The sequence below is a fragment of the Mytilus galloprovincialis genome, chromosome 5 (genome assembly GCF_965363235.1).
Source record: "Mytilus galloprovincialis chromosome 5, xbMytGall1.hap1.1, whole genome shotgun sequence".
Taxonomy (NCBI): Eukaryota; Metazoa; Mollusca; class Bivalvia; order Mytilida; family Mytilidae; genus Mytilus; species Mytilus galloprovincialis.
Genome location: NC_134842.1, coordinates 16,839,256 through 16,865,770, shown reverse-complemented (window position 1 = coordinate 16,865,770; position 26,515 = coordinate 16,839,256). Strand labels below are relative to the sequence as shown.

Sequence of the window (26,515 nt, the reverse complement as noted above, 5' to 3'; positions counted from 1 at the left end):
TCAGCACAGTAGCTAGAATGATCTGAAAAATTATCGCTGGAAACTAAGGGAGTAGGTGTCTTTGTCAATGAAATTAACAAAGTTGACATTGATAAAATAGTAATAAACAAATTAGCATTGGTTTTCTCAACTCAATTGCTTTTCTCACTTTTGCTGTACATGCTCAAGCGAGAAAATTGTTGAGATGACCAACGATAATCTATAAATCCTTCAAATTACTTGTCAATACTTCTATTGAAATGCAACAATAATCAATTGAAACTGCATTTATATGCTTTAACAAGAATGTGTCCAAAGTACACGGATGCCCCACTCCCACTATCATTTTCCATGTTCAATGGACCGTGAAATTGGATAAAAAATATAATTAGGCATTAAAATTAGAAAGATAATATCATAGGGAACATGTGTACTAAGTATCAAGTTGATTGGACTTCAACTTCATCAAAAACTACCTTGACCAAAAACTTTAACCTGAAACATGCACTTTCATTTTCTATGTTCAGTGGACCGTGAAATTGGGGTCAAAAGTTTAATTTGGCTTTAAAATTAGAAAGATCATATCATAAGGAACATGTGTACTAAGTTTCAAGTTTATTGGACTTCAACTTCATCAAAAACTACCTTGACCAAAAACTTTAACCTGAAGTGGGACAGACGGACGAACGAACGGACGAACGAACGGACGGACAGACGGACGGACGAACGGACACACAGACCAGAAAACATAATGCCCCTCTACTATCATAGGTGGGGCATAAAAAAGAAAACATTATTTTTCAAGTCCCACATACAGTATTTTTGGTTGTTATGGTTACATTATGACCTTTCTTACCTTTAGAAATAATCCTTTTTCTTCTCTGTTAAAATCTTTTCCTAATATATCCCACATCCAGTTAATAACTTTATGGTTGTTATGGTAACCACCGTAATATTGAGTATTCCGTCTAAAATTATAAATATGAAAAAGATTATTACTATCAAATTAAAGTAGACTACTGGTATTCCTGTTTAATTCATGTCTTGCTGATACAACTGTTTGTTTGAGTATAGCATTGTTCATTGTAATAAATTATTAAACACTTGCCTGTGTACAAAACAGATGTTCATATGATGAAATCATAATCTTTCAGTCAGTTTAATTGAAGTCTGGAGCTGGCATGTCAGTTAACTGCTAGTAGTCTGTTGCTATTTATGTATTATTGTCATTTTGTTTATTTTCTTTGGTTACATCTTCTGACATCAGACTCGGACTTCTCTTGAACTGAATTTTAATGTGCGTATTGTTATGCGTTTACTTTTCTACATTGGTTAGAGGTATAGGGGGAGGGTTGAGATCTCACAAACATGTTTAACCCCGCCGCATTTTTGCGCCTGTCCCAAGTCAGGAGCCTCTGGCCTTTGTTAGTCTTGTATTATTTTAATTTTAGTTTCTTGTGTACAATTTGGAAATTAGTATGGCGTTCATTATCACTGGACTAGTATATATTTGTTTAGGGGCCAGCTGAAGGACGCCTCCGGGTGCGGGAATTTCTCGCTACATTGAAGACCTGTTGGTGACCTTCTACTGTTGTTTTTTATTTGGTCGGGTTGTTGTCTCTTTTACACATTCCCCATTTCCATTCTCAATTTTATATCTACATTTTTTTCATTTCAACTGACAATTGCAAATTTTGGAAAGAATTTACATTTTATGAATGTTTACATATCTACCCATATTTTTTTCATAAAATCGATTTGTTTCAAATTATTATAACAAACTTTAACAATGTGTCCTGTAAAGTTGATCACTTTTTGAACCACTTCACAACAGATATCTATGATCAAACACATTTTAGAGGTATTGGAGTACTGGCTCATCAAAGTGAGAGGGTTAGCGCTATAAAACCAGGTTTAATCCACCATTTTCTACATTTGAAAATGCCTGTACCAAGTCAGGAATATGACAGTTCTTGTCCATTTGTTTTTGATGCGTTTTGTTATTTGATTTTGCCATGTGATTATGGACTTTCCGAATTGATTTTCCTCTAAGTTCAGTATTTTTGTGATTTTACTTTTTATCTTATGCAAAATCAGTGTATTCTTAAAACAAACTTTTGCATTTAAAATAAATCAATATTGAAAATTCTTATTCAACCTTAGAATTATTACCTTAAATCTTGTATATCTAATTCTGCATTATCACCAGATATTAGTTTCTGTAACTCTGGAGCAGAGAGAATCAATAACCAATCAGAATTGATGACACCTTTAAATCCCCTGATGAAGGCTTGTGTTTGGTCCTTTATCTGTTTATACATTCTAAAGTGGGCCATCAGGTGGACATATCGGATTCTAAAATGTGTATAGAATAATTGTGAAGCAAGTTGCATAAATAAAGACAAAATTATAATTGTTTCTGAAGAAAGCAGTATAATAAGTAAGAAGATGGAGATTGTTGGTAGTCTCTTTTTGATTCATTCACAGCATGTCTAGATTTTAAGCTAAATAGAGCAAATGACAAATATTTACATAGTGCACTTGTCTTACTTTAAACCTTGAGTGTCATCATATTATTGGCAATACAGTCAAACCTGATTAAACCGGACCCTGAATAAACCGGTTTCCTGTCCATTCCGGCCGAAAATGAAAGTCCCATATTTTTCCATTCAAAGTCTTTGTTAAAATACCCTTTGTAAACCGAACCCTGTGTATTCCGAATTCCGGTCTGATTATGAAGTACCAATACTCTTAATTACATTAATTATTACCTGTCAAAACCGTTTGTCTAATTAATTTCAATGATCGATATGCAATCAAAACATATTTTTTTATACAATATGGCTTTTCGTGATAATCAATTAGTCAGGTGTCAAACTGTGAACCTACAATCGTACAGAAGTGGGCTGTATTATTTATTAAAACATTATAAACGTGTCAATTAAACGAAAAGACACACCGCATATATCTCGGATTGAGCTTACGTTTTAACTTGGATAAACAAATTTTAATCCCGGAGTAAGACATTCACATCGTGATTTCGAAATCCTGGGTTCCCTGTTGTGAACCCCTAAACAAATGACCTTGATAATGAAAAACACCCAGATGACAACAATCAATGGATATTGTACATTGCACGACAACGTTTCGAAAGTGATGAATTTACGTTTTATAATATTCTGGCTTTTTAATCGGCCATTCCAACATTTCAAATTATTGATCATGGGAGTAAATCGAAACTCTCGTCTTACAATCCAAACAATGCGAGCATTATGATGCAAATGCAAACAATCAAAAACGAAGTGATAGTATTTTAATTTATCAGATATAATTTACAATCAGAGAGAACTTTTACATGCAAAATGTCGGACGTCACAAAAACTCCCGGTCAAATCGGAAACCTGAATAAACCGGCTCACTGTCCAAACCGGCTCCTTTTCATAGTCCCGTAGCCGGCCGGTTTATACAGGTTTTACTGTAGTAGTATGTTGCTGGATTGATGTCTCAAAATCAGTTTTTCATACACAGTCAGAGGACTTACTTAAATGAGTGGTTTTCTAAATCACTGATTTAAGTAACATTATTAACATAAAGGTTGGAAGTAAGAGTTGTCTTTCTTTAATAATCACCTATTTAAGTAGTACAAATTAATCACTAGAAGAAGTGATTGAATTTTATTGTAGCTTTAAATATAGAATACTTAAATGATCCAGGGACTAATTATGTTCCTAAACTTATCAGAACCAACATCTGTGTTGTCTAGGATGACCAGGTCATTTCAGGTGATGACCTTGTACTGAATCTAGGATAATGACACAAAAATCACTTGTTTAAGTATCATATCTCAATTTCCTTCCCAAAAAGCACTTATTTAAGTATCATTATTTTAATAACCCCCACTAATTTCAACATCCTCGAACAGTGAAATTTTTATCGTGAACAGTAGAATTTTATAACATAATCTGAAAGATGAAACCTTGAATTTACAGGAAAAATACTCCCACTGCTGGGGAAAATCTGTTAAGAAAGTATCAGTTCATTATGTAAAGCCATTATTATAGCATTTTTTCAACTAAAATAGAATTTGCAGATAAATGATTGCATCCAAGGCATAAATCTTGCTACATAAAAGAAGCAAAAAGTTATTTTTTTCAACTTTATTAATGAAAAGATATTATTTAAACATATGTGTTTAAAATTTTGGTAAAATTACAAAATCACAATTTGTGACAAAACTTCGAATTTGCTACTCAAATAAGTGATTTAAAAATCACTTATTTCAATAAGTCCCCTGACTGATACATCTCATTTTATTTGAATAAAATATACATTCAACGGCTCTTAACACAGTACATCAGAGGTTAATAATTGTCATATTTCACTGTATATACTTACTTGTTTTCATTTGTGACTGGAATAGCTTTACCACCAGGAACCAGTTCATGAGTTTCTACCCTTCCCATGATATCTTCATCTAATGAAAAGGTCAACCCAAGGTCATCAACATCACCGTCATAATGCTAGAAATAGAAACCAATTTAATACACTCAAATTAAAGTTAATATAGTTTACAACATAAGTTTAACAATACAAACAAACAGGAAATATTATAAAACAGGGTCAAATCAAGGTCAGCATCATGGTGTTCTTTTCTAGTCTTTGATCATTTTTACTAACGAGTGTAATTCATTGAGTTTCAAAGTTTCTACATTTTAACCAGTTTTTAATTCTTGCATATGATAAAAGTCCTTGTTTCTTCATACTATTGTTTTTTAAATTGTACACATTTGTGGCAAATATATCCCTTATATGTAAGCTCCTGGTTCAACATTTCTTTAAAAAGTTTATATAATATTAAAATTCAGAACGGAAATAGTGAATGTGTCAGAGAGAAAACAACCAAACCTTGTATACTTGAAGGAAAATCTATATACTTTTCTTTCTTTTTAGGCCTTAGAATTACAAGTAATTTTACCTTAACATAAGACAAGTTTTTAGCAAGTTCTGGATCTAGTGATGGAAGTTCATCTAGTGAACTGTAGGTGGCGCTCTGTTGGTGTCCTAACATCTGTGTCAGGAAAAATGGAGCAAATGGAACTTCCACAACTATTCCCTGAAAATATCAAAATAAATCTTGTCTTCACAAATTAGGTAAAAAAAGTTAACTTTTTCTCCTAATGTAAGAAGTCTCTCACTAAATGAAGCTCTGCATATCAAGATGAAACACAGCAATAATAGCATTTTGTTTGATAATGAAATATACAACAATTTTATTGTTCCTTTTTTCTGTTTCATAAAATAATTGTAAGTCTAATTTGATCAGACAATATGTGAAATTTCAAATCTACAAGTCTGTTTTCTTTTGTAAAGTAATAATGAAGGTGTGCATGGTGTTATAGTCAGAATCATCATAATTATAGAAAAAATCTGTAGCATGAGCTTAGATAATCTATAAAAAACTATTATACACAATTTTTTTTTGTAAGTTGTTATAAACTTAAGGTCACATAAATCTATTATTATATCAAAAAAGATCTTTAACTGCCATGAATAAAAGACATTATTGATGGACTCACCTCATAAACAGCTTTCCCTAGCATTTTACCAACAAATTCAAACAAGGACAGATGATTTTCTTGGATATAAGATGTCGATGAAGGATACAGTTTTTGTTCTGATGTCACCTGTAATTAAAAATACCTTTATACATATCAAACAATATATCTTAGTTAGGTAAAGATTGCGATACACTGTACACATGAATATTTGATTTATTCATGGCGAATAAAAATTTAAAAATAATAATGGAAGTTGTTAATTTTTCAATCACTATATAAATTATTGTTCATGTATGACTGGGATGGGGTGGGCTGGATTGGGTTTCCTCTAACATAGAAATAAGAAGGTATACATTATTGCAAATAATACAACTATCAACTAGAGATCAAGGGATATTTAAGAATGACAAATAATGACATGCTATTATCAAATATCATTTTGGAAATATGTTTCATTTTTATCAATTTCAAGATACAATAAAATTGAGAATGAAAATGGGGAATGTGTCAAAGAGACAACAACCCGACCATAGAAAAAACAACAGCAGAAGGTCACCAACAGGTCTTCAATGTAGCAAGAAATTCCGGCACCCTGAGGCGTCCTTCAGCTTGCCCCTAAACAAATATATACTAGTTCAGTGATAATGAACGCCATACTAATTTCCAAATTGTACACAAGAAACTAAAATTAAAATAATACAAGACTAACAAAGGCCAGAGAAGAAGAATAGAAGGATTATTCTTAAAATTTAAGAAATCTATGCAAATGAGACAATCAAAACTTGTTTAATTTGGCTATTTTTCTGCTTTAATCAAATATCAGTCCGTGACCAGTCAACATTAATTTTCTGTAAACAATTAACATCTAAAGTTAAATCTCCGAATGTGAAAAGCAAAGCATCACATTGTACATATATAATTAATTTAGCCTGCTAAGTGTTAACAGAAAATTCAAACGTTTTTTGGGTGAGGTTTGGTGGCTAAGTCTTTAAGGTATTCGGCCCATAATTAGCCAATAAACAACAAGCAAAATAATTTATATTTTTATCAAGGATTGTGAGTAGGGGTATCTAAGAGTTCTTAATATGAAATAAAAATCCGCAAAATATTTCAGGTTAACAACAGAGCTGGGTTACAGTGACCCCCCTTTTTTGTCCTCATATTCCAAATAAGGGGTTTAAGTAGTATGTAATTTTAAAAAACCTATATAGTATAATTTACTAATCTTTCTTTCAAAAGGGACTTTACATGTAACCTTGTAACCTTAAACCAAAAAATTGAAAAAAAAATTTGCTTTTCTATTTTTAGAACAGTGTTATTGTTACTAATAATAGAAAAAGGGGGAAATTCTAAAATTTGTCAATCTTATATCTTCACCAGTTCAAAAGTAAATATTTAAGCAGAGCATTCAAAATTGACATTTAAATTAACTTTACATATTGTTGCATCCTAAAAAAAAAATTAGAAACTTTTACCGTACCGATTTCGAGAATTTTCATTTATAATGTCAAGGTCGCAGATCCTAAATGGAGAATTGGTATCACTGTTCTGATGTTATTTGGTATAATTTATGTAAATCTTTAGAAAAACTCAATATACTTTATATAAACTTATAATAATAATTAACTTTGATAATTATGACATGTAAAGGTCAAAAGGTCAAAGGTCAAGGTCATTTTAGGAGCTAAAATAGGACAATAATCTTCCTTTTTGCTAAATTTTCAAAAGTGTATCTTCCTATTGGTCCCATAATTTTCATGACCTTTATTAATAAAGACCATTTAATGATATCCAAAGGATCAAGGCTTGGTTTCGACCTTTAGGGGTCAACAGGTCAAAGGTCAAGTAATTTTAGGAGCATAAATTATACCATGATCCCTTTTTTGGTCATTTTTTTAAAGTAATCTTTATTAAAAGAATTGCTTCATCTGCAATTCATCTGTGGGTTTTTGTTAACTTTATGATCTGCAGTACATAAAGAAATAACTTCAACATTGAGATCAAAAGGTCAAAGGTCAAGGTTATTTTGGGACCTGAAATTAGACAATTCTCTCGTTTTGTTGAAAAATAAGTAATTGAAACATGTTAAAAGTTGGATGAATTAAAAGTATAATACTTAGTATACATATTTATTTACTTTCATTTCTGTATGCCCTTGAAATTTGACCCTTTGACCTAAAGATTGAACCCTATCCTTTATCTAGTGAATATCAACTAATGGGATCTATTGGTTGAAACATTTATTTTAGCAACATAGTAAAATACATGTATGGATGTATGTCCTGTTTGTATATGTATGTGAAAAAATGAATAATGTGTTATATAGTGGCAAAGATATTTGTTTGAGGTTTTTGAAGAATGTAAACATAGACAATATTTAAAGTTATGCCAAATATTTCCAATTTTGTCACTGTGTAACACCAGACATCACAAAAACAGCATCAGGCTTTATTGAGTCCAGAGGATAGCTATTATTTGATTTCATACAAGCATTAACTACAGCTCACTAAAGAATACCCCATTATTCCTGTTTCACATTGAACTCAGGTCAATTATCTCCCTTGAAATATGTCTGATCAGGTTTATACTCCTTCATGCACATAGTAAAACATAAATTCAATAAAATTTCAATATTTATTTGCAAATTATACTTATATTTTTTAAATAAAGTATAATCATGGGCATGATGGTAAAAAGGATACAAATAAATAAGATCATATTTATATAATAAAAAAAGACTTTTTCTATAAAATATGTCAGTAAAGCAAATTCTAATTGAATTACAAATACATGTTCAGTTTAAAAAAAAAAGAGAAAGCTTACAAGAGTGGACAACCAGAAATGTCACACCTGTTTCAATATTTATTATCGACTTATATTGAATTTAAAAAAATAATGTTACACTATATATAAATGTAATACATTAAATTAGCAAATTTATGTATTTGAGATAAAGGTGACATAAAATGTTGATACATGAAGGCTGAATAATCATTTCATACAACAAATTACAAGAAAACTGAACTTTGACTAATAAATCACACAATGTGGTCAATTTGAGAGAAAACAAGTAAGCACAATTCATTTTTATTCTAAATGGTAGCAACTTTTAGAAAAAATGTTTATAAAGTCATTTATGAGTTCACAGAAAAATAATGCATGATAGAATATTTTGAATACACAAATATACCAAAAAAATTACACATACATACAAATTTATAATAACTGCTCAAACATAGTACTAAAGTATAGATTATAATACAAGTCATGACATAAAAGATCACTTCTTCAAGCAATCTCACAATTCTGAAAACATATTGCCCATTTTTTGTACCACAGAACACATTAATTTTTTATCATTAGAAACTCTTGGCTTACCAAAAGCAGTTTTAGACATAAGAACATCAATAAGTCCATCTTCTCCTTTACGAGTATAAATAAGTTTTAAATGAGCACAGTTCAAACCTGATCCAGCAATATTCTCTGCTGTTGTCATTTTCATTACACCGCTAGCAATCAGGGGATGAAAGCTTGGCAAGTTTTTAGCTTTTGCCTTGATGAAGTTTTCTTGCAGTAAATGAGAATTAGAATTGTAACAAAGTTTAAGCATTAGTTCTTTAGAAACATTAGCAGCAATAAGTATTTTATCAAGCATATTTACATCATCCACAGCATTGTGGGCATTATATTCCTCCTTACAAAAATGTTGTGCTAAAAATGGCTGATTATATTTTTCTATTTTGGGAAAGTTTGATCTAAAAAGGGCCAATGAGTCCATAAATCCCATAACAATCTGAGTAAAATTATCATACATATTACAGTTATAAACAGCTGTTGACAAAACCCGAAAATCAAAATTTTTCCCATTATGTGCTACAAGTACAGCATTACTGAATTGATTTAACCACATAAAAAAATCAGATATGGCAACCTTTATATTAACAAAGTCTAGTTCAACCCCTTTGTAAAAAAGCTTTCGTCCATCCCAAACAATACCAGTCACCTTTTCGGCTTCATTAGACATTGGTAGCTGTGGTGGTATGTAACGGTTGAAACTGGTTTGAGTTCTGTGTTCTTTGGCAGCTATCTGTACTATGTGAGGAATGATGTTTCTTCTGACTGAAAATATACAGAAAATCAATATCAAAATTTTAGTTTTTCCAGATGTTTGTCCAAGTTTGTTGACCATTTTGAAGGTGTTTTGTTTTCATATTGTCTACAGTATCCCTTTGTAACATAATTATAATGAAACTGGACTAAGTGCAATTATAAAGATATATCCTCTATTGTAACGATTATGAAGCCATGATAAACAATGAAAGATATAACAAAAGTTATTACTAGTTCTATATAGATTATTGTTGGTCATCTTCACGAAATTGATTTTCTCACTATAGGCGTTAACATCGAGAGTGAGAGATTGAGTGAAGAGGACCTATCATAATCTGTGTATTGCTGTTTTGCCCATGACTAAAGTGACGCTTGCATTGACAATGCTTAGAGATCAGCAATAATTTGAATCAATATCAATGTTTTTGTTCAATGAAACTTTTTTGCTTTTGACCTTCAAAGGAAAAATTAACAAAACAGCAATAATTTGAAATATTGATGTCAATGTGCAAGTAATTATCTTTAAAATTATTCTTTTTTCAATTTTTGTTTCAGAAAAATACTTACTCAAATCTGTAGTTTCTAAATCAATGATGACAAAAGTTGGGTTGTCTAAAGAGGACACTGCCGTAAATAAAGGCTTGGGGATAGCATCTGGAATCCTCTCAATGTCCTCAGCTTGTTCACTAAAACTTATTTCTATAAAAGACAACAAAACACATGCATTATGGTATTAAACAAAGGACCCTTTCCATCAATTTCTAAACATTATTTATACCAGGGATTATGTAACTTTTGATATTGTCTTACATTTGTATATATGCGATACTACTCAAACCGCAGTTAGGAGCTGTCTTAAAACTAGCATTGAGGTGAGAATGAGTTCTCTTTGTTGAAAATATCACTTATTTTACAGATGAAGAACATCAATAAAAACATGGTTCCTTTGCGGGAACTTACGTTCCTTTTTTTTTTCTTTTTTTTTTTTAACTTTTCAGGATATTTTTAACCATATCCATTTTAATCCATTATAATATATTCATGTTTTTGGAATTCCTAGTAAATCCTAATAAAACAACTTGACTCATATTGCACTCACCAGATTCATAGCTGGCTCCTTCTGTTGCCTCACAGGCTCCTTTGGATGTAATTCTTTCTTCTTTAAGTTTTAATCGTCTTAATTTTTGTTCTGGTAATTTTGATTTCTTTTGCCGTTTTTCTCTTTCATGGTCTTTCTTGGAATTGTAAGGGACTGTGAAACTTCCAGGAGAAAGTCCATGTCTTTTGAATGTCTGTAATTACAAAAAAAGATGTTTATTTATCAAATAGTTTGGTATTATATAATTACATCTTTAAAGACTTTAGACTTTCTTTGGGGAGGCTCAATCTTCAATAATCAAATTTAATTCAATAATTTGTTTACTCCATTAGTCAAAATACAAAAAACAGGATAAACATTGAAGCAGAAGAATGCAGATACCATAATTTATAATTTTCAACAAATATTTTGTTTTGCTAAATAGTAATGCATTTTAATGATAAATTAAGTTTGTCATTTATATTTACACCCGTATTTAAAAAAAAAAATGTGACTTAAATTTACAGATAAATTCTATTGTCCAATTGCAGAAATATGTTACCTAAATAATGAATTGTAATTGGATTTCCAATGGAAATAGTCACTACATTCAACAAGAGTGCACACACTGAAATGTCTCGCCTTCTTTACTAATCCTTGATACTATCTTGATAGACCTAAATATAAAGCTTTGTTACAACTGTAACATAAACTCAACATTAACCAAGAAAATGAAACATTGATCAATGAACCATGAAAATGAGGTCAAGGTCAGATGAACCATGCCAGGCAGACATGTACAGCTAACAATTCTTCAATACAACAAATATAGTTGACTTATTGCTTATAAATAAAGAAAAACAGACCAAAACACAAACACTTAAAACTTAGCAATGGACCGTGAAAATGAGGTCAAGGTCAAATAAAACCTGCGTAAATGACATATTGATCATAAAATATTCCCATACACCAAATATAGTTGACCTAATGCATAAAATATTAGAAAAATAGACCAAAACTAAAAAACTTAACTTTGACCACTGAACCATGAAAATGAGGTCAAGGTCAGATGACACCTGTCAGCTAGACATGTACACCTTACAATCATTCCATACACCAATTAAAGTAGACCTATTGCATATAGTATAAGAAAAACAGACCAAAACACAAAAACTTAACTATAACCACTGAACCATGAAAATGAGGTCAAGGTCAGATGACACCTACCAGTTGGACATGTACACCTTACAGTCCTTCCATACACCGAATATACTAGACCTATTGCTTATAGTGTCTGAGATATGGACTTGACCACGAAAACTTAACCTTGTTCACTGATCCATAAAATGAGGTCGAGGTCAAGTGAAAACGGTCTGACAGGCATGAGGACCTTGCAAGGTACGCACATACCAAATATAGTTATCCAATTACTTATAATAAGAGAGAATTTAACATTACAAAAAATCTGAACTTTTTTTTCAAGTAGTCACTGAATCATGAAAATGAGGTCAAGGACATTGGACATGTGACTGACAGAAAGTTCGTAACATGAGGCATCTATATACAAAGTATGAAGCATCCAGGTCTTCTACCTTCTAAAATATAAAGCTTTTAAGAAGTGAGCTAACACCGCCGCCGCCGCCGCCGGATCACTATCCCTTTGTCAAGCTTTCTACAACAAAAGTTGCAGGCTCGACAAAAACAATTCTTGAAATCAACCTTTGAAATGACACCATGCACAGAAATGACATGCAAGACAGAAAAACAGAAAAAATAACATAAAAATTTCATTTTGATTAACCTCGGACAAGTAGTTTCTTCCTTCATTAATACAGGCAGCAGAGGCTTTTACTCGAAAGTCCAAGCTTTCACTCTCTCCATAGTGCAGATGTTTTGGAGCACGCAAGGAAGCTGCTCTATTTGCATGCTCACATGCCTGGCTAGACCCTAAATCTGCATAAGAAGCTGCCTTCAAAATGACTGGCTCAAAAAGGTTTTGCAGTTTTTCTCGTAAAACAGGATCTGATAGTGGAGCCTTGTATGGTAAGCTTCTATGAAGGTATTTCACACTAGGTTTCCTTTTGTAGCCACAGAACCTGGGTTGACACAGGCTATGATCCCCAAATTGGTGTGGAATTAATGCTTCCAGGTTATTTTTCATGTCATCTGGTTGACCTTGATTTTTGGCAAAAACATATTTGATGGATTTTGTCAAATGTCTTATGACTAAGCTGCTAATTTTCAAATTCTTGTTATTTTTTGTAGATCATATAATCTGGCATCAATGTTTTTGATGGTATGATTTTTGTCAAATTTTTTAGTAACTGTTAAATTAAGTTCAGATTTTAGCCTTGCTATCAATGTGTTATCCCCATCTCCCTCGATAGTCTTTACAGGGGTTCCTTGTTCCAGTAACTCTTTGACAGCCTGCATTCCTGCTTGGCTTTCCATCAATCTAGCTGACCCTCTGTGATTCCACACACATCTGTGTGGTCTTGGTTTTCTACCTGGCCTATTTCTCTTCCACCATTTGCATGTTCCACACGTACGATGCTTAACAATTGTTTTGATAACTTTATTACCATACTCACGCTTGCTCATCAAAAATGTATGACCTACAGACATATAAATTTTCGCTATTTTATATCAAAAAATAGAAATTAGATGTGAAGGAATTGATTAAAATTGGCCTAATAGTTTCAAATAAAAAGATCTCTATTAGATGATTTAACAGATAATTCCTGGTAGCCAATATTTATATTGTTTACCACATTTATGCTCTTTAAGACCTTGACAATCAATAGACTTCAAGATTTTGTAAGAGCTAAGTAGTAAGTATGTACAAAATGGAATGATAGACGGTAGCATGACTAAATCTCTCTCTGTCAATGTCTGGCAAAATTATATAATTTTAAGATAATTAAAAATATATATTACCAGTTAAACTATCAAATCCCCTTTTCTGCCATCCATGGTCAGCACAAACAGTCATTCCAGAAAAATTAACAGCTGGCACAGATTCATTTCTGTTGAAAAAAAGCAAACAAATTCAAAGATACACACTAAAGAACAGCAATCAACATGTCAATATTTCAGTGGAATAAATCACAGTTGGTGTGCTGGGTCACCAGACACATTTTTTAAAACTAGATACCCTAAGGCAGCAACCATTTGATTTTCGAGGGGGGGGGCTATGTTTTTTTTGGAAAAAAAAGTTTGTTTCTAGTTTTTGTTTGTTTCACCCTCAGCGGCCACTATATGTAATGCTAAAATTGAAAAAAAAATTGTTTTCGACTTGTTGCAAAAAAAATAGATTGTTTTTCGCCTGCCAGGTGAACTAAAAAATGGTGGAAATGATTTCTCTGTCTAACATGACATCCCTAAAACGCTTTTTTGACAAGGCAGTATTGAAAACAACATTATTTGGCTGTATTGGAGATTGCACTGTAATTTTCAAGATAAACAACAATAAAGGCACTTTTTATTTGCTTCAATTTTCTGTTTTGTCACGTGATCTGGTTCATCATGATCATCAGTATAAGTACATCATTGAAGATGAAAAACAGCATCGAAAGCATTGTTTAAGCCACACATTCTGTATGTATGTGCCTGTTCAAAGTCAGGGGCCTGTTAATCAGTGGTTGTCGTTAGTTTATGGGTTACATATTGGTTTTCATTATTTTGTACATAAATGAGCACGTCAGTTTTCTTGTTTTCTTGTTTTACATTGTCATTTTGGGGAATTTTATAGCTGACTATGCGTACAGGGCTTTCCTCATTGTTGAAGGCTGTACGGTGACCTAACGTTGTTAATTTTTTTGTCAATTGGTCTCTTGTGGAGAGTTGTCTCATTGGCAACCCTACCTGCTACATTATTTTTTATTTTTTCCTATGCTTAAATAAATACTAATTTTATGTAAATTATAGATTTTGTGTCAATCTACAGTGTAGTTTTACCATATCCTTTCTTATATAAACATTGTATAATTAAAAAATCAGTGTAACTAATACCTATTATTTGAATTAGTATCTGTCATGTCAGTATGACTATCAGTATTAGTATCTGTCATGTCAGTATGACTATCAGTATTAGTATCTGTCATGTCAGTATGACTATCAGTATTAGTCTCCAGCATATTCTCAGTTCCATTTTCATCCTCTGCAGCATTGCTGTAAAATATTCAATACACAATTTCTATTAATGAAATTCACATCAATTGAACCAAGATCAAACAGCAATAAATTTATATCAATTTCTTAACCAATTTTTAAGCTTACACAACTTTTTGCAAATATTGCGATTTAAAAAAAAACCCAATGATTTAGATATGTTATGAAAATCTATTTAAACCATAAAATATATTCTATATATGAGGGGGGGATAGGAGGGGTCCTCATCCCAAAATCCCGGGCTTAGAAACACGAAATTAAGAGTTCCCGATTTTAAATAAATTGAAATCGAGACATCCCTAAATTCAAATAAAGAATTTATAGATCCCAACAATTAGGTCAATCCTGAAATCACGACTTAAAAACATCAGATCCTGGATTCCCGATAAAGGTCCTACCCCCTTCCCCATATATGGCTATGAAGTATTCTATGATACAATTTTGATGATTCCTAATACCAATCACACACAAAAATCACCCCCCCCCCCCCCAAAAAAAAAAAAAAACAAAAAAAACTGTTGTTCATTTTATTGAAAATGTCTGTTTATGAGGAATAGTGCTATAACTCATCACTTTAGAACTTCAATAAAAAGGTGTTTAACATGTTCTTAATTTGTGTTAATTAGGTCATGCATTTGTACAAACTTCCTTCTTTAAAATAAAAAATCAAAGCGCTGTAAGCGCTGAAGGCAGTTAACCAAAAACCAAGGCAACCGTAATTATGAAAACTGTGGCAATGTTGCCTCAACATTAAACATTCATATATAGCACATTCATGTTTATCTAATGATTTATTTATTAAGGCAAATAATTTATATGTTATCAAGGTTTCAAAAGCAATGCATATATCAATGTATATTTTTTTATGGTGAGTCTGCAGTGGTACAAGTTCCCAATGATTGCAGTTGTTCTACTTGGTAGTTAACCTTGGTTTTATTTGACTGCTAGAAGTTCAAGTTGACTTAGTATGAAGATGTAATAGTATGAATGGACTGGTTTCCCTGGAAAGAAAACTGAGTTTGTGTTCTATGGTACAAAAGTTATGAGACACGAATCAGACAAATGTTCACTACAACAGGGATCAAAGGTGAGGTCTGACTGACCTGCCCATAGTAAATGTAAATGATTTGTTATTTTGTCCCATACATATGAATATATATAATTTAGGGGTGGGGATCTCAACGGTTTTCAAGTTCTCAAACAGGTAGGGTAGGCCGAGGATTTATAAAACTGTTATATTGTCCCATACATGAATATATATGGTTTAGGGTGGGGATCTGGACCATTTTCAAATTCTAAAACAGGAAGGGTGGGGTGACCCCCAGTGACCCTTCCTATATTTCATTTGATTTTTCATATAGTCACAAACATGAATATATATTGTTAAGGGGTGTGGATCTCGACCGTTTCCAAGTTCTCAAACAGGAGGGGTGGTGTAACTCCAGGGACTCCCCCTATATTTCATTTTATTTATAATATTTCCTATACTTGAATATATGCAGGGGAGGATTCAGGCGGGGGGTTGCGGGCTTGCACCCCCTTAAATTTGCAAAGCATGGGTTGTTCTCAGCTTAATAAAGAATATTCCGATAATTTTACCTCAAAATTTTTTTAGCCTCGCTCTGCTCAGCGAAAATTTAAGTTTGCGCCCCTCCTAACCTAAAATCCTGGATCTGCCCTTCATATGGTTTAGGGGTGGGGAGCTCGACCGTTTCCAAGTTATCAAACAGGAGGGGGTAGAGTGGCCCAAAGAATGCCACCTATATATCATATGATTTACTTACATTTAGGTATATATAATATAGTTGCATTATTTGTGAAAATAAAGAAAGAAACTTTCAGCTACTTTAATTGACCCTTTAAAATTGAGAAAAACAAATAACCCTTCGAAATTGCAGTAATATGTTTACACCTTAAAAGCATCTCACATGCATTATCATCATTTATCACTGATAAAGAAAATTTAGACTGTGACCATGAACATGTATATTGTTAGATATACTGTTCCCAGCTGTTACGTTGTATTGGATTTTTAAATTAAAATTTGTCAAAAAGTAATTTTGAGTTTCTGTATAAAATATTTTTCTGCTTTTTCTTTCTTTTACATATATCTTTTGGTTTACAATTCTAGTGTTTATATTCATTTACCATGGATAGATTTATTTTTTCACCTGCTTTGATTTATTTTGTAATTGATCGCCGAACCCAGAATTATCCTTATCCGCTTCCGGAATCGGATCCGATATTGTAAAATTTTGACCTCACGGCCGACATTGTTATGTGTTTACAATGTTGTTTTTGTCAATCAGATACGATTTTACTCGAATTTATACAACATTTGTCGGCGATTTTCTTTATAAAGCTAGCGGTTGAACAAAATGAACATCGCTGTCATGAATAATAATGATAAAAATAAGTTTTTAGCTCGTTTAATTGGAGACTTTGGTGACTTGCATGGAAGGTTTGCAAAGTAATGTAAAGTAATGACTACGTCGGGCGTAGCTAGAAACCAACTATCCTGGTCGAAATTCCGCTTGCAAAAGTGGAAGGTCGCGGATCTCGGACCACCGCTAATTTGCACACCTGCCTGCAAATTCAAAAGCTACGAAAATTTCTTTTTCTAATTTGAAATTGCCGCCAACAGCATGAACAGTTGAACTTATTATATAATAGACTACTGACGTAGTTGTACTACGTATTGATGACAAACAATATCCCTACGACTTTTGCCATTTGGGAAATCTAAACTACTTGTCTTAAGAGATTTTCGGCGATTAAATATTTCATACAATTGTTCTTTGACATCTTAGCTAAAAGCACAAGTCATAATGAACTACACAAGGATTCTTAATAAGCACTACTTCCTATGTGTAACTTCAAAACTTTTGGATAAATCGACGATCATTTAAGGTTTTTCTGGTCATATTTTTTGTAATCCAGAATAAAAAGTATTAAAAAAGTGTTCAATTAGTTATATATATCATAGTAGCGAGCTAGATAATAACAATGGCAAGTATTTCAGCATTTATTGGGTAGAACACAAATCTAGGGTGCTCGCATAATGCAGCTTAACTGCATAAAAAACTCCTTTTTTTTGTATGCTTTCTGCATACATGATCATAAGTCTTAAAAAAACATGTAAACATGAAAACTAACCTCTTTTCAGCTTCAAATGCCTCTCTGCATCTTTGATCCATACTTAAATTGGCAAAACCTTCTATCATTTCCCCTGCTCTCCTTTCCATAACTTTTAAATTCTTATGTGAAATAGGTGGCAGGTTCAAAGTGGACAGTACATTGTTTACCCTCTGAGGACCACCTAAGGCATCAATCATTGCTGAAAAAAAAGTAAAACATTATATATACATCATTGTACATTAATTTATAACAACACTTGTACATGCATGTATGTTTAATTTAAGTGCAGACATTTTTGACAAAAGCTTTTCTCAGCAAAATCAATTTGAGTTAATATATGCTGATCATATTCCTCTGTAAATGTTTTATAAATGAAATGTATTTTCACAGATTAAAATAAAAATATTGTCCGTTCATCTTGCTTTTTTTTATATGTAAAAAAAGCTGTGGAGTCTAACATCTTTTATTTCCCAAAATATCATGCAAAATTTCCTACATGTAAGCAAATATTACCATTTGTAAGAAAATAATAAAAAATGGTGTCTCAAGAATAATGCTTTTAAAAAATGATATCTCTCATATATTTCTTACTAAGTACATGTACATGTAACTACATTGAAAAAGTTTCTATTGTAGGAGTAAAACAACTTTTCATATAAAAAATTAAAGTAAAAGAGATCTTGAAAATGATTTTGGCTTATAAACATGATAAATACTATAATTCAGTCCTATTTTTAGCTATCTGCTCATGAATAAAACATTCTCTGATTTCTCATCCAATGTCTTGATGAAAAGAGGGAGGCTTTTTTCAGGTGTTTTTAAGCTCAAAATTGGTATCATGTAGAATGTTTTTATTTTGGGATTATAGACCAGATTGAATTTTGTTTATCTCAAGACCTCAGGATTTCTCTTACTTGTGTTTAAAAGCCCAGGATTTTTGGATCAGGACCCACTTAATCCCTCTTAAAATACATGTATGGGGTACCCGTGTGTGAGCGGGTGAGTGGACTAAAACTTACATGTATTTATTTATCCTGTCTTGATATTATGACAATGAAATTGAAGGAAAACCAACCATTTTTCTGTTTCATGAAAATCAAACCAGAAATTGATAGATACAAATCTGGGTCTGTTCGCCCTGTTACACATTCGTCCTAGATCCATTCGCCTATTTTTTTTTTTGCATTGTTGTTAAATTGCAGAATATTCATTGGTCATGTTCAAAGTTTGTTGAAAAATCGCAGAATATTTGCATTATATAACTAATAACTAGTAACGAACTCAGGGTGGAAAAAACTAGGACGTACCAACTTACGGCAAGTATGTAATCAGGGTGAACATACCAGATACATGTACAATGTTAAATGATGAATCGGAATGAAGAATAGATACAAATAATAATTAATAATAAATAAATACTGAAAGGCATACTAAATTGTTTCTTACCTGCCCCAAGCTTAGTATTCACACAGAAACTTGGCATGCCCTTGGAACTTGGGTTTTCTTTGTGCGTTGATCCATATGGAACCCTGTTCAAATCCTGGCACGATGTTCACTGGATATAAAGATAGCCACCCAGTCCACACTTCATCTCTCCTTTTATAGTCTCGTGGCTTAATATAAGAGGGCCGTTATAACACCTCGAACAAAATTTAAGATGGTCCAGCAGTGTTCCCCATTCCACTAATCTTCTCCCCGAATGCCAAGAGGTACTGGTATTTATCTTTGTACTCCCCAAAAGTTTTTCAATGCCGGGGCAGCAAACTGCACAGCCTGTTGCTCCGGCTATACACAAGTGTCCCACACCATAATTGTGGTCAATTTCAATGTTTTCTGCAACTTCAGGTTCACTTGTTTCTTGTAGTGTCTTTGAAAACCTCCCCCGTTTGTCGCGACAGACGACCGAGTCGGCCATTTTGTGTTATTGTTTACATTGGATATGATTATTACGTTACTTCCAAAACACATATTCGGACTTAAAATTAGATATTTCAACTAAATTAATCAATTTAAAATGGAAACTGAAAGAATATTTGTATTTGTCAAATTTTTTAAATGTGAAAAATAAAATTATGGAAATCGCCGGAAAATACCGAGGTGAAAAGATAAGATCGACCTCGGTAGACTTCGACTAATTTTAGTCACGTGGTCTATTATGGGTCGGATACCTTAATTTTCCATGATATGTTTTGCATACTGAAGTTTTTCTTTTGAAGGATTTTATATTGTTCCACAGCTGTTTTCATCAAATTATGCATTTGGTATCATTGTCTTTCTTTATTAACTATGAAATATTACCTTGAATAAGTTGAGGGAAGGATCAAACACTCGGCTGATAGTCTCCTCCAGAAATTCCTTAAATACTCCATCCTGGTCTATACCTGCTTCATCTAATCCCTACAAGTGTATAGAGAATGTAAATATGGTTGCATTCATTTAGAAAGACTGATGTCAAACAACAAATCATAGAATCTAAACAAACTTCTCATATTCCTGCTTATACCCCCTCTGCAATAAGAAGTATTTAGTTTAGATCAGTGTTAGATTCTGTGGATAAAATTTATTTTGATGGGTACCAATTTTTGTGGATTGGGAAAAACTTGAACTTTTGTGGATATTTTAATGCATGGTTTTGCCAAGTCTCCATACAAGTCTATTAGTCCAGTCAAACTAAGATTTAACTCAAACTAATTGCAACAGAAAATGTTTTAGTTCTAAACTATAGCAGTATGCCCTTTATATACACAGAAAAAAGTCCCATAAAATCTAACTTGAAGAAAACTCAAAATCAGCATTTTTAATTTCCTATAGAGATTAACATTGGAAGGGGAATTAACTCTTCGCAAAAATGAGTCTTTTTTTGGTCATTTTTTTGTTGTTTTCTTAAAATTTATGTAAAGTATGATACTTTGATGGGGTTATAAGTTTGTATTTGACTAAATTATATAATCTTCTGCTCATGAAATGTACAAAACCGAAGTGTTATGGGTAGTTTTATTTTTTTCATGCATTTTTCATTAACCCTTAGACTGCTACGCGCGACTATTGTCATTCCGATAAAGCAGTCCGCTACTGCTACGCGCGACTATAGTCGTTTTCTGTAACTCATTTGTTTACACAGTTACCATGGAATGGGCGGAGTCAATATTCATGAGATTGCGGCAGTTTCAACTTGTATGGATTCTGATTGGTTAAAAATCTGCGTTCTTTCGAGTGTCTCTTGACTTTAAATCAGGTATAAGCGATAAAACCGAAAGTGAAAATTTTTGATGCAAAAAGTGACAAAATGGGGGATATTATTTGGAGAAATGGCCAACACGTTCAGAAGTATTTCAATGATAACGATTTAACAGCGGCGGCTGATTAAAAGGATTTGGACGAGAACATAAGATATAATAGATGGAAATAGAAACATTCTATCAAAACTGCGAACAGAAGACTTTTAAAGCGAGAACCACGGGGATTCCCAGACCTTGTTCAAAATGGATGACATGAAACAGGATTTGCGATGTTTATCATTTCGCCTTTCAAATGTGAATCAATATTGACTGACATGGATAGATCCGAACTTTAAGTTTGTCAAGATTATTTATTGATGAAAGCTATAACAATGAACTTAAGCTTGTCTTATAAATATATTTGTACATGGAAGTAAAAGTCGGCGCAGTGAAAGTCGGAGGAAAATACCGGAAAATAATTGCATAAAAAAGGCTGTTGGTCCGAGAAAAAACTTTTTTTCTGATAATCACAATGGAACTAGTTCTTAAAAGAGATTTTTAACTATATTAGTTCAATTCTGAAGTCATAGATACTTTTACATTGATGGATTCGTTAATAAAACACGAAAAAAATAAGTTACCTTTGTTTACCTCTATTTGCACCTGTACAAGTAAAAAATGACCAGAGACACACACAAAAATAAAATAAATAAAAAATATAGAATCTAACAATACTTTTTTATATAACTTTTATTGATGAATATTCAATATTTACACAGATACAGCAATTGTTAGTGAACATGTTTATTTCATCAGTGATTAAAATCTTATTCAGCAATACACAAAATTAAAATAGAAATGAATGCAGCAGTCTAAGGGTTAAAGAAGTTGCAAATTTGAAGCTTTGTAACCATTTTGAAAAAATAATGTGAAAATTTGATATTGTTTATATCTGTATATTATATTTTTTCAGCAACTTACTTATCTAAAGAAACTTTAAACCACAAAAAGAAGAATACATGCTTAATTATTTTTTATTAAATCTAAGATTCCTTACCTTGACATGTTGAAAAATTCAATAAATGGTCAACTAATGAATTACGAAATCTAGAGTATAGCTTGATAGAATATATGAAAACACCTTTACAGTTGTTTGTTATACTCTAAAGACCGCTAAAAAATCAAGAATCAATACATTCTGATGAATAGTAGCGGCAAAGTTATAATTTTGTATCAATTTTTATTGATATTTCTGCCTTTTTTGCAAGAGTTATCTCCCTTTTCAATGCAAATCTCCATAGTCATTTTAAATAGTGATTTTTTTAGTCTTCCTCAAGTTAGATTTTATGGGACTTTTTTCTGTGTATATTTGGGGTATTATGCTAAAGATTAAAACTTATAAATCTTCTATTGCAATTACTTTCAGGTTAGGGTCAAATTTATGCTAGATTGACTGGACTACTATATATGGTTAACATACACCAACAAAATCTACGAAAATTTGTTTCCCACTAATAAATTATTTACAGTAGGCCTCTATATCAAAGGAGTAGGGGCATAAAGGCCTGGTTTTGGCCAAGGAAAATGAAATCTTTGATGATTATTTCCAATTGACACATAATGTTTAGAAATGCACAGGGTCAAGAAATATAATTGAAAAACATAAAGATTTTTTTTATGACGTCACAATTACGTCATAATATGTAGTGTTTTCACAAAAACGATGAAAAATACAGAATTTATGCAGTTTTCTCTCTTTATTTTCATTGTGGAAACATCATGCACAGCCAAGAAACAACAAAATAATTTAACAGAAGCTTTATTATAACTATTGACATAATCTCATCAAATATAAATTTGGTACTTGGGTGCGCACATATTTTTCAATCTAATATATACTAAGAATTTGATGCAAAACGTAAAATCACGAAATTTTACAAAATATGTAAATTAAGTAATTATTTGTTGCCATGGTAACTTGATCAATGTCAAATTTGTTTTGTTTTTCTGAATACCTTGTACCTTAGTCAAGTTTTCAGTAATTTAAGAATATGTACGATAACTTTTAATTTTGCTGTAATTTTTGGGCCAAGTAAGGGTCTTAATGTCCCTACTCCTTTGTTATTTCTATCAATCTTGGTGGATTATATTCAATGATGAAACTTACCTGTTCATTTATGAATTTCACCCTGATGAGCCCCTTCATTGATTTAGTTGGTAGCTGTGCTAGTTGTCTGTAACCATCCTATAAATAGAATTTGTCATTAATTTTAGTTTTGTAGATAAATTTGTCATTTAATGAAAGAATATTTGAACTACTTCATTACTGATGAAGTATACAATTAGTAAAGTGATTCAATTATTCAAATTGGGTGTGAATTTGGACAGTTTTACTTCATATCATCTGTGGCAAGATTGATAGACTGATTGATTGGTTGTGTTCAACGCCACTTTGGCACACTGGCTATTTCATGGCAGCTGATGATTTTTATTGCTGATGAAAGCCAGATTATCTGAGTGAATCACAGAACTTTGGTAGGGAAAGTAAGTTTGTCTTTGTCATTCCTGTAATCAGAGGTGTTTAATAGGAATGGACATTGTCAGTTTATTTTCTAAACATATGAGTTTGAATGTCCCTTTGGTATCCTGTACTCTCTCTATCCTGTTAACAATCGGGACATCATTCATGTCTAAACATCTTTAAAACAAGAGTTACTTTAAAATGAGAAACTTTAGCAAAGGGTTTAATTTTACCTTATTTTGCAAAAACAACATTAGTTATTACCTCTACAATCCTTGACCTGTGTACAGATATAAGTGTAGACTGTGGAGAGGTACAGGCTGATTCTGTAAAACCCATGGCTTCTTTCTCTTTATTAACATGTCTTCTAAATAGTTTTACTCTCTAAAAAATAATTGCAAATTTAAAAAGAATATCAGAAAAACAACAAATTGATTTCACAGTGAGTTATTAAAACATTGGAAAATAAAGTCATTTTTACACATGCTTTCAATTATTTAGTTCAATGATTCAAGAATCCATTATTAGTTTATAAAACAAGACATTGAGCTCCTATATATCAATCTTAATATTCTGAAATTTCTGAAAATGTTAAAATAACAATCAAATTATAAATATCTTTGGTTTTACACTATTTACAGCACTTTTGGCTATAATGTAGTGGTCAGTTTTTATTGGTGTAGGAAGTCAGAAAACAATGACCTATGGCAGGAAAACTGACAATCCTCGTAAATTTAAGATAGGAGTCAAATACAACTGATACATGAATTCTTGGTTAGAACTCACAACCCCTGTATTTCCTGGTTACTGATACTATACAGTAGAGGAACTATTTTGGACTGTTTTTGTCTCAATATTTACTTTAAATTCAGAAATTATTGCGAAAAATGTGACAGGGTTATAATCACAATAATTACAACTCGCATTTTGAAAATTAATTATATGAATTAAAAGGAATTTTTCTGAATATTGCAAAAATTAAAATTGCATTTTAGTTTCAAATGACAAAATTTTTAATAATAAATGCAGGCAATAATTTCTGAATTTATAGTAGTAATCCAAAAATATTTAAACAAATGTATTCCAAGTTTCATCAAAGAAGAGATCCATGTATTAACAAACAGGTGATTATAGCAAGTTCATAATGAAATAGATAGACAAACAGACATCATGGTTTCACCACACCTACCTCTGAGAATGGAATGATGTGTGGTAATCTCTGCATCAGAAAAACTGCTGGCTTCTTCCCTTTCTCCAACTCAGCCATGAAAACTGATGGCTTTACATCCCTATAATTCAACAAATGGAAATTATTTATACAATTTGGTGTTGGCATTTCACAAATAATCTTTGCTAGATTTATTCAAATATTTTTCTAGCCTCAGGGTGAATCTAGAGATCTAGACATATAGTATGGGCACCTGTAAATTGTTAAAAACTATATATCATTTACATGTCATTGGGTTTTTCAATGTTGTTGGGTTGCTGTTTCATTGATGTATATTACACATTTCTTTGTTTTTCATCTTTAAGTATATTTCAAAATGTGTCTGATGTAAGTAAGTGTGCTCTGAAAAATATTATACTAATGCTTGTTTGTAATGAATATCTATTTGTTATCATCAAAGGGTTTAGATTTCTTAAATATCTGTAAGAAATATAAAAACAATGAATTGCTTCGCTGAGCGCACCTCTATACGACTGCAGAGGTCCAACCCTGAACAGTTAGGGCAAAAATGGACACAATATTAGCACTTGATACAGATCTGAATTTGGATTGTAATGTAAAATATTTTACACTTTTAAGAACTTAGAATTGGTTATATGATTTGAATTTATATTATTTTTTTGCTTTGGTGCAATACAATATGCTTTTTCAAATTGACTGGAAACTACTAAAATGCTTATTTGGGCCCCTGTTTTTACCCCTATTTCCTAAACTGTTTGGACCATAACCCCCAATATCAATCCCAACCTTTCTTTTGTGGTAATTTACCTTGTGTATAAATTTCATGGATTTCTATTTACTTATATACTAAAGTTACTGTCCGGAAACCAACTGTTTTTGGACGACGACGACAATGACGAAATATAATGATGAAACCAATATAAAAAGGCATGACATGTCATTCAAGATGTTATCAAATGAAAGTTAACAATAACTATATCTCTTTGCTGCCATATAACTAGTGATTTAATAATGTTTTGATAAGTTTCGTTTATTTCCTTGATTATTTACATGTTGATTGCTACTTGGACACTCCAATTTTATGTTATTTTTTTTTTGTGCTGTTGTAAATTGACAATCTAAAATCTGTATTTTAGGAATGACTGCAAGATTTTTAGATCAATGAAGATATAAATAAATCAAAGCACTGTAAGAGCTTAAGTCAGTTAATCAAAAACCAAGGCAAAATTAATGATGATAAATTTGGAAAAGTCTGACTGATTTTTTATAACAGCTTGTTATATCTCAATTGCAAGTATCACAATTTTTCCTACACGTAGTGCACTGATTTCCACTATCCTACATACTTGCTGGAATTTTTAAACAATTGTCATTTTGGGGCCTTTTATAGCTTTATATGCACTAATGCAGTTTTGCTAATTTTTATATACCTGATTAACCAGTGATTAGGAGGAGTATAACTACGTCTACAATCTCTCTCATAGAGAATATTCAAAAGTCCACGAGTTGATCCAAACACATCAGACATTAATGCTGCTGTGGTGTCTATCAATA

The 26,515-nt window shown here is 31.9% G+C and overlaps 1 protein-coding gene and 1 pseudogene across 1 annotated transcript in view; both read right to left on the bottom strand.

Annotated features, from left to right (window-relative positions):
• Positions 1-26,515, bottom strand: part of LOC143075280 (ubiquitin-protein ligase E3B-like) — a 59,622-nt gene that overhangs the window by 4,571 nt on the left and 28,536 nt on the right. Inside the window, exons 20-29 of the mRNA XM_076250654.1 lie at positions 26,392-26,506; positions 24,962-25,061; positions 24,037-24,156; positions 23,419-23,496; positions 20,332-20,430; positions 5,556-5,663; positions 4,955-5,092; positions 4,375-4,499; positions 2,152-2,334; positions 836-947 (exon numbers count right to left, since the gene is read on the bottom strand). Coding sequence (XP_076106769.1) covers positions 836-947; positions 2,152-2,334; positions 4,375-4,499; positions 4,955-5,092; positions 5,556-5,663; positions 20,332-20,430; positions 23,419-23,496; positions 24,037-24,156; positions 24,962-25,061; positions 26,392-26,506 — 1,178 coding nt within the window. The remainder of the gene's footprint in view (positions 1-835; positions 948-2,151; positions 2,335-4,374; positions 4,500-4,954; positions 5,093-5,555; positions 5,664-20,331; positions 20,431-23,418; positions 23,497-24,036; positions 24,157-24,961; positions 25,062-26,391; positions 26,507-26,515) is intronic.
• On the bottom strand, positions 8,203-20,204 carry LOC143075279 (uncharacterized; annotated as a pseudogene).